At 42.7% G+C, this 13,009-nt stretch overlaps 1 protein-coding gene across 2 annotated transcripts in view; it reads right to left on the bottom strand.

Moving 5' to 3' along the window:
- Positions 1-13,009, bottom strand: part of RASGRF2 (Ras protein specific guanine nucleotide releasing factor 2) — a 257,096-nt gene that overhangs the window by 52,455 nt on the left and 191,632 nt on the right. For both annotated transcript variants that reach the window (XM_061424294.1, XM_061424295.1), the window contains exon 18: positions 2,007-2,113. In XM_061424294.1, the coding sequence (XP_061280278.1) occupies positions 2,007-2,113 (107 nt within the window). The remainder of the gene's footprint in view (positions 1-2,006; positions 2,114-13,009) is intronic.

The following is a 13,009-nucleotide window of genomic DNA, read 5'->3' as shown; positions in this document are numbered from 1 at the left end:
GTCATTACCAAAAGTAAAACAACCCCAGTCTACTGTAATTTGAATTGAGGTACTTTTCTAGCTACTGTAAGTATTATACGTGAATTTTGAGGGACCCCTGTTTGAGATCATTAGAGGAAGAGGGTGCTGGGGATTGATAAAAGGGATAAAAGGAAAGTGAGGCTAACAGGGAGGTGGGGTTAGAGTTTTTGAGGGAAGACGTGGAGGAGAGGAAGGAGCTGGGACCAGGGAAACCTGGGCTGTGACTGGTGCTGTGACTGCAAGTCTTGGCATGAACATGCAGGGCCAAAGCTCTGATTGGGGAAGAGAACCACACAGCATCTGCTCAATTTTGTCTATCAAAACTACTCTGCATCTCCAAGCCACTGTCAGACTCAGGAATCAGAAGCCAAGACTCTGAGTCAAAAATCAGAGATGACAGGATGGATGGTCAGGTGGCAGAGAAACATCACTACATGTTTTATCTGCAGTGAAGCAAAAGGGATTCAAAGCAGCTCACTGAGGTTGTGGAAAAGAGAGACCAGACATTTCCAACGAGCTAAGGATGGTTCTCTGAATTTGAGTCATATAGGATCCATTGTTATTTATCTAAGATGTAGAAGATGAAGTGCTTACAGCCTTTACTGACGTGCTGTACTTGTTTTTATTTTAATTACTATTTAGGAGCTGTCATGGGCCAGCTAGTGGTAAGGTCCACATCCCACTTGTTCCAGTTAGTGAACTGTCCTGCCACAGGGTTTTCAGGAGCCTGGCCCTCGCAAGACTGTCTCTGATGAACGGTCATTACCAAGGACCGGGCAGTAGGCCTGTGACGGCCTCTGAGAATATAATGAAGTGAGGCATGGGAATTCCTTGCATTTTTCCCCTCTACTCATTAGCTAACTCGCACTTCATATGTTTCCCATGTGCTGATCTGAGCCATGAAGGGCCCCCTTCTCTCTCCACAACTCCCCTTTCAGGGTGCTAGCCAGCCTGCATCAGGAAGGCCCACTGCTTATTTGAAAAAGCGGGGACACTGTTTGGCACAATTCATGCCCTGAATCAGTGAGGCAAAGGGGGCCCTTGCTTTATTTTGTGAAATGGTGAAATGGATATGAAGTCTATAAACTTGCACTGAATACGCACAAATAGAAAACAAGTAGGTGTCCTGTCAGCATGATGCAATTTAAAAACAGAATACAGTAGACTCTTAAGAAACAGATTCGAACTGTGTGGGTCCACTTGTATGCGGACTGTTCTCAATAGTAAGCGCTACCACCCTGCACAGCCTGAGGTTGGTTGAATCCGTGGATGTGGAGGAACCACATACATCACAGGACCACGGGTACGGAGGGCCAGATGTCTTACATCTACACGCAAGTGTTCCACCGCACAGAGGGCTGGCGCTCCTAACCACCACGTCGCTCAAGAGTTGGGACTTCCCTGGGGGTCCACTGGCTAAGACTTCACACTCCAAATGTAGGGGGCCCAGGTTCAATCCCTGATCCGGGAACGGGATCCCACATGCCTCAACTAAGAGTCAACTGTACTAGAAACAAAACATCAAAGGGTGTGAAGGCAAAAGTGTCTTCTGAATCAGGCTGAGGAAACACCCCCGTGTCTGGTACGAGAATGCTGCTTGCTTTCAGGGGCACCTGCTGTTCACCTCCATAAGGTACCACTCCAATTGACCCAACTCCACTTAGAGACAGGGCCCTGTGAACAGCGCTCCCAGGTGGCAGGGGACAGCTGGCAGCCACAGTGGGTGCTGTTTCGCAGAGATGAGAGAAGGGGAGTCCTGCCCCACTTCCTGTGTTCTGCCCTTGGAAGAACTGAACCACTCGATGGTGGTGGTACACATTTGCTTGCTTTGACCTGCAGGCCCACCTTCGAGTTTCTTCCCCTCAACGTGCTCTATTTCCAAGGTTGCAAACTCTACTTGAAAGCATCAGGAGGTGCTGTTAATGATTTTTAAAGCTGGTGTTTAAAAAAATCCTTGAAAGTAATTACCGAGGCTACTCAATTACCTGTGCGTGCTTTGAGACCCAGTGACGGAGAACGTTCAGTACTCGATTGGTGGCTGTTCTACGTATAATAAACTCTTTGTCGCATGTTCTCTCGGAGTTGTTAAATCCTTGGGAGGAAAAGAAACACACATGTTGTAGTTAAAGCCAATCCCCGGGGACCTGGAAAAGGTCACTTATTTTGGGACACTGCTTAATGCCACTCACAAATGACACATCTTGGCAGAGGAGTAAGTGGCTTCAGCTGGTCGTGGATTCTGCTTACTTACCTATGATGCCCTCAGAGCTCACCACATAGTTATAGGTACAATTAAATGAATAACGTGCACATATTTATTAATGGCCACTGATTAAAGCTACAGATGGTCTAGTGACATTTCCACTTACGGCTGTCCTGTTGTATCACATAAAGCCAAGAAGGAGTTTTAACAAAGTATTTGAGCCAACATTAGTTTATACTTTTGCTCCAGAGTCATATAACCACAGGTATTTTCAATATTTGCAGATGGATAAGCTCATACCTCGGAGAAGGCAATGGCACCCCACTCCAGTACTCTTGCCTGGAAAATCCCATGGATGGAGGAGCCTGGTAGGCTGCAGTCCATGGGGTCGCAAAGAGTCGTACACGACTGAACGACTTTGCTTTCACTTTTCACTTTCATGAGTTGGAGAAGGAAATGGCACCCCACTCCAGTGTTCTTGCCTGGAGAATCCCAGGGAGGGGGAGCCTGGTGGGCTGCCGTCTCTGGGGTCGCACAGAGTCGGACACGACTGAAGCGACTTAGCAGCAGCAGCAGCAAGCTCATACCTTGGCTCACAGATGATATAAATACTTTGTTGTGCACTCACATATTGAGAAGCGGTATAGCACAGTGGTTAAGAACATGAAGGAGCTTCCCAGGTGGCGCTCGTGGTAAAGAATCCGCCTGCCGACACATGAGACGTAAGAAACTTGGGTTCGATCCCTGAGTCAGGAAAATACCTCGGAGGAGGGCATGGCAACCCACTCCAGTATTCTTGCCTGGAGAATCCCATGGACAGAGGAGCCTGGCGGGCTACAGTCTATAGGGTTGCACAGAGTTGGACATGACTGAAGCAACTTAGCACACAAGGAAGTAAGAACATGAACTCCACAGCCAGACTGGGTTCAAACCCCTGTCCTCCCACGACCTAAGTTACAGCTCCTCTTTGGTGATCAGCTTCCTCATGTCCTGAATGGAATGAGTGTATCAACTGCAGAGACTTTTTGGAGATTAAGTTAGTTAAGCATTTAGAGTAGCACTTGGGAAAACAGTGAGAGCGTAATAAATGTTAGCTATTACTACAACTCAGTTTTGGGTCAGAGTCTTCATCTCTGTGCCAGCCTATGTTTCCACCTTGGCCACCTCTTCACTATCAAGAAACTATTTTAATATTTTCTATTGATTCTCTATTTTAAAAGATTTTGCTTTCCAATCATAACTAAGTGACTTGTTTCCTTTAAAAATGAATTCAAGGGGACTTCTCTGGTGGTCCAGTGGTTAAGAATCTGCATTTCCACTGCAGCGGGCCTGAGTTTGATTCCTGGTCAGGGAACCTTGATCCAACATGCCGTATGGTATGGTCAAAAAAAATAAATAAAATAAATAACTGCCATAATTTTTTTTTTAAATGAATTCAAATCTCATGTAACTTCACTGGGAAAGTTCTTAAAAGTTGTCCACATTCACTGATTTCATTTCATCTCCTACTCACTCTACATCCTACTCCTAGCTTCTTATCCCTTCTTACCACCAAAATAGCCCCCACTAAACTCACCAATAACCTCCACATTTCTACAACCTATTCAATGGACATGAACTTAGGCAAGCTCCAAGAGATGGTGAGGGACAGGGAGGCCTGGCATGCTACAGTCCATGGAGTCAAAAAGAGTCAGAAACGACTTGGCAATTGAACAAACAACAACTTATCATCTCTCCATAGGAAATCTCATTTAATAATCACCTATAAAAAATTACTCTCATAATTACATCCCTAGTTTTCTTCTCTGGACTCTGGATTCATGAATCCAACTGCCTCTTAGATCGTTCAAAAACCTCAAACTCAACACATGCAAAAGGAAACCCCCTGGCCTTTCCAGCAAACCTTATTCTCTTCTGGTGTTCCCCATCTCAGTACAGGACCACCACCAGCCATCCAGTTATGTAAGCCTGGAACTTTGGAATAGTTCTTGGCCTGCCTCTCTGCTTCTCCTCGATAGCTCTCCCTGCTAAATAAATCTCAGTTTTGTCCATGTCTTTGTATTTACAAAGCCAAAACTGGCACTGAGCTCTAGCAATTCTTAGTCAGTCTCCTGACAACAGCCTCCTAACTAGCCTCACTGTCACGCCTGCCTCCTCAAATTTCTTCTCTTTTCTGAAGTCAGAAAGATCTTCCAAAGGGCAAATTAGATGTGCCCTTGCCCTGTTTAAAGCCCTTAATGACTCTCGGGATAAACACAAAACTCCTTAACACAGCCTTCAGCATCTTCCATGGTTCGGCTCTCAGCTCCCTTCCAGCCTTTTCTGAGACCTTATTCTTTTCACAATTTCCTCTTCCAATTAACCACCCTTCTTCAGTCCCTCATCCTCACCCCAGGGTCTTTGTACATTCTGCTCCATATCTGGCCCAATTATCACTTCGCTTTTCACTCAGTGAAAGCCACTCTTACTTCACATCCCCAAAAAAGCCCTTAAGGGCCTGAACTGGGTAACCCCGTCATTGCACATCTCACAACAACATGCACATTTATTTCCGGACACTGGCCATATTTGCAATTTTACGCATTTTATCTATATGATTATCTGATCAGTATTTGTGTCCTCTATGAAGACAGGGATTGGGTATGTTTTTGCTGAGCGTGAGCACTTATGTGGCATGTAGCAGAAGCTAGACACAATATGTGTTTGCTGAATAAATGAATGCAAGCTTGTATAGTAGGAAATCAGTAATTACTGAATGTGCTATAAAGGTAAGGGTGATTGAATGAAAGACTGAATGGACAGTCCTCAGAGCCTACCAATGAGTTGGACCAAAAAGTGCATGCACTTCTAAAAGGCAGAGGTCCCTTCTCCATACTCCTCTTTGAACGTGGACAGGTGTCTTCCACCCACTAGAAGACACGGTCAGAGGATGCTGATGTGCTCTTGGTAAAATAGATATTTAAAAAAACAAAACAAAAACTTTTTGATATTAAAATCTTAGAAATTCTGGGGAAAATATCATATCTTTTTAAATGCATGGCTGAGTTCTCAAGAAGATAAGGAATTTTCCAGAGTCAAACACAGAGAGACTTGAAAACAAGAACTACGTCTCTGAACGACTGCTCTGAGAGGAGAGTAGGTTACCAGCCTTGCTAACAGGAGATGTGGATTGTAAATCCACGTGACTCAAGAGAAGAAGCCCCAGGGCCTTCAGGAAGTGTGGGTGACAGAATTGGAACTGACTCCCACATAAAGCTGGAATTCTCATCAGACCACCCCCTCTGCCTGAGAGAGAGGATTAGGAAAAGAAATTCTCCAGCCTGCACAAGGAGGAAGTTAAGAAACTTGACTATTTTAGCCTGGATCTCAGGGGAGTGAATCCCCCTGCCGAGAATAGGTAACCACAGGCCCACCTCAGGTAGGTTTGAAGCCCAGAATGAACCATTACTGGGTGGCCATGGCCAGTGGTAACTCTGGCGCCCTGACAAAAGCATACAAACCTCTCCAGAGAGACATGAGCTTACCCTCGGCCTTTACTGGATGACCAACAAGAAAGACCCTTAAGAAAAACTCACAATTCCAAAGCACAAAACAAATAAGCCATCCACCATAAACAAGGGTCCAGAGACACAGGGATCAGGAACTCCCCACCTCATCCCACCCCTCCACCACTACCAAAAATTTCAAATATCCTAAATTAGGATGCTTATAAAGACTAAAGATATAAAAGTGTGAACTAAAAACATGTGAAAAGAATTTAAAATATTTTAAGTTTTATAAGATCCACATAAAATGTCTTCAAATTAACAGAATTATTCTTTAAATTATTGCTGAAAAATAGACAAGTTGAAATTTAAAACACAGATTTGTTAGTCACTCAGCTGTGTCTGACTCTTTGCCACCCTATGGACTATAGCCCACCAGGCTTCTCTGTCCATGGAATTCTTCAGGCAAGAATACAGGAATGGGTAGCCATTCCCTTCTCCAGGGGAATCTTCCTGACCCAGGGATCAAACCTGGGTCTCCTGCACTGCAGGTGGATTCTTTACCTGTCTGAACTACAAAGGAAGCCCAAAACATGGATAGAAAAATATAAATAAACACGGGTTAGACCCAGTTAAATAAAGAAAGGAGCAAACTGTAAAAAGATCTGAAAATTTGCAACCTCATGGATGGTAGCCCACCAGGTTCATCTGCCCATGGAATATTCTAGGCAAAGAATATTGGAGTGGGTTAGCCATTTCCTCCTCCAAGGAGTCTTCCCAACCCAGGAATTGAACCTGTATCTCCTGTATTTCCTGCATTGCAGGTGGATTCATTACCCGCTAAGCCATCAGGAAAGCCCTAATCAGCTGCAATACAAAGAGCTAAAGAGGTAGAAAACAGGAAAGAGGGGAGATAGGTGCTCTGATTGGGAGCATGAACCCATGTGCAAAATTACATCAAGATCCCATGTATCAGCTTAGCACGTAAGAGTCCCGTTAAGGCAATTTCAGTTCATGAGTAAGCTGTAACTCCACTAATAAAACTTGACCTTCAGGATTTACTGGAGATATCCCCTCAGAGAGATGGTTTATGTATCTGGTGTCGGTAATTTCTAAATTGGCAGTTTAAACAGAATTGATAAGAGTACTTCTAAGATCAAAGATGTCCATCTGTTGATCAAGCAATGAAAGATGCCCATTTTTCACAGACTTTAAAGCTCTTTGATCAGAACAACCATTTTTTGCAACTTGCCAGACTTCCTCCTTATCGTAAGCCACCGTACAAGCTGGGGGCTGCTTGAGCAATATTTATTTCCAAATTGAAACATGAACCACACAGCCAATTGGTGGTGATACCCAAGTAGAAGCCAATCTGTCCTATAGTCATGGATCCACCCCCAAGGGGTTCTTAAGGCACTTTTTGTAAAACCAAACAGAAACTCTTTGTGGAGTTTTACAAATCTTTCCCTTTTCAAGTGTGACGGCCCAACCAAACTCTACAGATGCCAGGAGGTTTTATTTTACTAACATCACACGTGTGAAATACCGCCACCATGAAATTCTTGTCTTTCCAATTCATGCATGGTTTTTTTTCAGTTGTAGGCACTGGTCAGATGGGCTAATTTGGGCAACAAAAGTCATCTAGAAAAGTGGTAAGAAGCAAATCAGCATGTGTGTGAAGTTAAGAATGAGATTCAGCTTTATGGTCCTTCCCCCAGACACCTCATGAGTCATTCTCTCCCTTACAGCTGGTGGTACATATGACATCTCTCTCATTAAACTATACATTCCCTGGTGAAGGGATTTTATCTCAGGCATCTTTGTAGGCCCTTCAGTTTTGCACACAGGCACTCAGCAGTTATTTTTCTTAACAAAAACTGCATTCCTCCCAATGAAAACTATCAGAAAGTGTCTGCAGATCCTATGTATGTGAATTAAGGGCATTTTCCCACGATATTACTATGATGACTATGGATATGAGATCTATCACGAGCAGGCAGACAGTAAAAGTGGTGAGGAGGGATGCAAGGACATTTTAAAATATAGGAAAGCAGGAAAACTTTCCTTTTTTTTCTTCAAATGATGTGATAGTTAACTTCACTGCCTACTTTGTAAGAGGCAAGTAAAATAACAGTGAGATGGAAGTAAGATGGCATGTAGGTGGACTATGGGCTTGTTCAGTTAGAGCTACCCTGATACTATAAGAACATAGCATCATTATAGAGTTTTACATGATAATGGATTTTAAACAAAAACTCTTATCTAATCAGAATTTAATTTTTCTCAAAATGTATACTTTCATCAAATTCATTACATTTCTTACGTGACCTTCACATAGACCAGGGCTTTTAAAACTTCCAGACTTGATCTATTAATGGGGAGTGAGATCAATTTAGTGGGTTGTTGCCAGCTTTAAACAATGAAACAGATGAAAACTGAGTAGACTGTATATAGTGAGAGTGCATATTCGTCAGAGAAAATCTTATACCAATTGTGTGTGTGTGCATGTGTGGGTCAAAATGTAAACTGTATTTCTTAAGAGTGGGTTGCAATAAAAGTCTGAAAGTGACTAATATGGACAATCTGATTATGAGTATTATGTTTAAACTACCTGTATTAATTTCCCAGAAATTCTAGAAAACTAAGTCTGTTCTTTACTCTGAAACAAGTCTGAAGGAACAAGCAGAGGATACTCCTCCTCTGTTTCTGGTCTGTTCTCAAGCTGACTCCAAGCAGTTCTCACTCCTTTGGGGACATAATTCTCTCCCACGGTTTTTCTACATATTCCAACCTGACACCTTGAGTTCCATCATTTCCCCAAATCCTTCATTCCTTGAAAGAAATCTTTCTTACATTTCCATATGAATGACACATTCTTCTCTCATAAAAAAATATCCAGAAATAAAAAAAAATTTTTTTCTCTCATGCTCCTCCCCATCCCAACTTGCCTTTTAGTTAATGGAACAGCCACGGTTTCTGTTTCTTGGGTGGGAAACCTCACTCCTCTCTGTATTTCCTTGGTTTTTCCCATTCAGTCAACAAACACTGTTAACTTTTTGGTAGCATCTGTCAGACTGATGCCTTTCTTCTCTAGTCTCCTGCTATAACCCTGCATCTAGGCACCTCACACATGGGTTGTAGCTTCTTATCTCCTACATGTTCCTGTTTCCCCATTCTCTCTGCCTTCTATTCATCCTCATCCATAATTCAGTTATCTCATCAATATCTATGTTCCAGGTGCTGTGTAGAAATATTGACAGTCGTGTCCTGAATATCTGTGTTCACAGGTCCATTGTCCTGTGAATAATATCTATGTTCACCTGGTGAACAAGAGATGTGGCCCCTGCTCTCATGAGCTGGTTTTTTTAAATGGAGAGAAGACAGCCTTCAAACAAGTAAAACACCAAAGATGTGTAATTCGAAATCCTGCAAATGAGCAAGGCACTGTCTCTCCAACAGTAACTGTAAATATCCCTCTAATTTGTTATTGCTCCAGCACCAAGTACTTCTAATGTCTCCCTATTGCCCACTGAACCAAGTCTAGAATATTTTCCTAGTTATGAAGGGGCTTTATGAGTTGTAAACTAAAAAAAAAAAAAAAAAACTAATGCAGACAAGCAGATTTGCACATACACTGTGCTGAACATCATGATAACAGTATTCCCTCAGTCTATAAACTGACAGACTCATTTTTGAGAGATAATCTAGAATAATAGCTACAATTAACAGAAATTGAACCTTAGTTCGTACATAGTAGGATGTTTGCTGTAGTAATATACCAGTACGTTCAATTACTCCCATTTTAATGGTCTCTTTCCTGGCAATCTTTTGTTTGCAAAAGGACAGAACACCCAATTCAAACTGAAACAGGAGGGAAGGGGGCAGGTCACAACCTTTAAAAGACTAACGAAGCCCAAGGACATGACAAAGACTGGTAGAACCAACTGGGTCCAAGATGGCAGAAGATCTCACTTCTACTAGACCTTGAGCCTCATTAGACACTTATTGTGATACTGTAATACACTAGCATGCTAAATGACACACCTACCAGTTCTGAGGCTAACCAAAAAAGGTCCAAAAGTGGGCGATGGCCCAACTCCTGGAAAATTCTGCCCCTTCCCCCCAAATAATTGTAATAATCCTCCCACTCATTAACCTATGAAATTACCCAGCCCATAGAAACTAACCACACCATATTTCAGGGCTGCTCTTGCCTTTTAAGGAGGCCCACAGTCTGTAGAGTGTGTTTCTCTCTAAACAAATCTACTTCTTACCTATCATTTCATTTCTGAATTCTTTCACAACAAAGTGAGAACCTTAAATTCACCAGCAACAAAACTGGCTTAAAAGGGAATTGCTGTTTTATACTGGGGATAGTTCCAGATTCAGATCCTGTTTGATTCAGAGAACATGTTAGTCTGGTCCATGTCTATTTCTCTTCAGTGCTTTTATTCTGCTCTCATTTCCAGGTAGCAAAAATGGGTAAGGCCTTGTTAATCATATCATATTACCTCATATAACAGCATCCAGAGGATGACAAGGCATTCTTTTTGGTAGCTTCCACTAAAGATAAAGAAATGTGTAACCTAGAAATCCTCTAAAATATCTTTGCGTTTCATTGACTGCATCATATGCCTTCCTCAAATTGATCCCTATGGCAATACTGGGGAGGTGTCAGAGATGGCAGGGAGATGTGTGTGTGTGTGTGTGTGTGTGTGTGTGTGTGTGTGTGTGTGTCTGGAGGAGGTAGCTCCCACTCAAAGCACATGGCCAGAAATGTGAAAGGCCCTTTCTCAAAGGTGTTATAGGGCAAGACATTGATGAGGCAATGAACAAATTCTGCATAGTGAGATTTTTCTAAAAATTTGTCTATAAGTGTGTTCTTATCTTTAGAGTTGTTAAGTTCTTCTCTTTACTCTGTTTAACCTGAGATTTTTTTCTAAGTGCGATTAATTGCAATAAACACATCCTTAAATAATAGAATGAGGAAAAGAAGTTCAGCAGGTCTATATCATCATTCGTGATGAAAAATACATGAAGAATGGCAAAATCAATATCTTCCCTTTGCTTTCACCTTTCAAGAAAATCAGTAAGATTTTCTTGACTAAGATTGTCAGCTGAACTGTTCTCATGGATTTTTAAAAAAATATGTGCTGTTTAGATTCTTGAAGAAATGGTTATATACTAAATTTAAAACAAAACTTATTGAGAACCATTGGGTGTTACTTCTTTTAATTCTCACAATTGTATAAAACAGATTCTTTGTCTTCACAGATGAGGAAACTGAGGCTCAGAGAAGTCCAATAGTTACTGAAGGTCACAGATGGTAAGAGCAAAGCCAGGATTTATGGTGAGGTCATTGGATTCTAAACCCCAGCCTCTTCCCACTGAGACACGAGACGTGCTGGCTGCCCATGTTTATTGCTGTGTAAGCTCCAGGCCTCCCACTGTGGCTGCCATCAGTTTTTGTGCTGACATAGAGATACATCAAGGACACATAGCCAGTATGGAGGGAGATGGAGACTTCTGCCAAGGCAGAATGGGGTCCTTTGAGGTGTAGGTAAGAAGTGAAGCCAGAAAGTAACCAAATTTAAATGAGTTGTCAAGAAAACTGCTGTGGCAAGAAGAAAAGAGATAGTCTAGAAACTGAGAAGTGATAATGATTTGTGGGAGCCAATAACATGAACCACTCAAAATCAAAATATGGCAATCTATTAAAGGAAATCAAGAAATCCAACACTCATGGTCAGAGTTTCTTGATAGAAAAACTAGTATTACCCAGGCCTTGGAAAACACAGTAAATGCTCTAGAAATGGTTAACATAACAAACAACAAAAAACAAAAAGAACAAAACTTTAAATTTCCCAATTATTTCCTTTTCGGCCCAATTTCATAACCAACTGTCTGGAAAACAAGGAGGATGATTCTTCAGTTAGTCTGAATTCTCTGATGGTTGTCTGCTACCCCTTCCGGATAATAGGCAGCTCACCAGCGTGACGTGGAACAACATTCCCGTCCTTGTATTAGGCAACATCTCCCCACAAACCCAAACGATGGTAATTTTCCAAAGCCTTCTACATTTCTTTCTACAGAAGCCTATATACACGCTTAGAAAAGCTTTTCCACGGGGGCAGGGGGTGAGGCAAGGAGTGACAGCTCCTGATTCTGGGAGGTGTATCGAGTGTGTATACAGTGCTGGAGGAGCAGGCACTGGTGTGTGCTAGGAGAGGGGACAGCCACTGAATGAGCTGAGCTGTTCCGAAGAAGCCACTGCAGAGAATTTTTAGAGACGGCTGGGGAGGGGGGATAAAAACAGGCCCCTTTTCCCCCCTCAAATGTTAACATTAGACTGTACACAAAAAGTTTCAGTGTATTAAAACGATAGATTCTGCCAGTAGAAAATGAAACGTACCTTGGGAGAGAGGGTGGAAGCCACAGAATACAAAGAGAGCCCATTTTATCAGACACAAAATACTGACTGAGAGTCTTTGTGCCAATCTCTTTCACAGGAACTGGGGTACAGCGGTGGACAACAGGAAGCTAATTAGCTGTTTACAGGAATTTATGCTCTACTGAGGGAGACAGAAATTACAAGTAATAAATCATGTCAGTGACATTATCTATAAACAAATGAATAAGGTAAATTCAGATATTGAAAAGAAGAGCTATGTGGGAAGTAAACAGGCATGTGTGTGTGTTGTAAGACAGAGAGACAAAGAAAGACAGGCAGAGATAGAGAAAGAAAAAGAAACAGGGACACACACAGGAAGAGAGAGAACATTTGTTAGGCTGGGTTGGGAAGGCCTCTGTAAGGCGGGGACTGGGACAGGTGAGCTGGGACATGAACAATGGAAAGGAAACAGTCATATGAAGATCCAGGGGAAGAGCGTTTCAAGCAGAACAGTGAATGAGGAGGCCATGAGACAGTCAGCCTGATGGAGGCCCAGAAAGCGGCCTGTGTGGCTGGGGCCCAGTGAATATGGGATCCAGAGAAAGGAGACGAAGTTGGAGAGCAGGCAAGACAACTGAGCATCTCCCAAGTCAAGCGAAAGAGCTGGATTGTCTTCTCGGGTACCAGGAAGCCACCAGAGGGTCCTGTGCAAGGGAATCGTGACCTTGTTGACACTCTGAACAGGTCACTCTGGCTTCCTTAGGTAGTATGCACAGGAGTGGGCAAAAGTGGAGTGGGAGAGACCAGGAATGAGGCAGTAAACCAGGGTTGGACAAAGGCTGGGGCAGGAATGGTAAGAACTGTTGGAAACGGAGGAGCTAAGACTTGCGGACGGACTAGATGTGGAGG

The sequence above is a fragment of the Bos javanicus genome, chromosome 7 (genome assembly GCF_032452875.1).
Source record: "Bos javanicus breed banteng chromosome 7, ARS-OSU_banteng_1.0, whole genome shotgun sequence".
NCBI lineage: Eukaryota > Metazoa > Chordata > Mammalia > Artiodactyla > Bovidae > Bos > Bos javanicus.
Note: the sequence above shows the minus strand (reverse complement) of the source record. Positions and strands in the feature narration are given on the sequence as shown.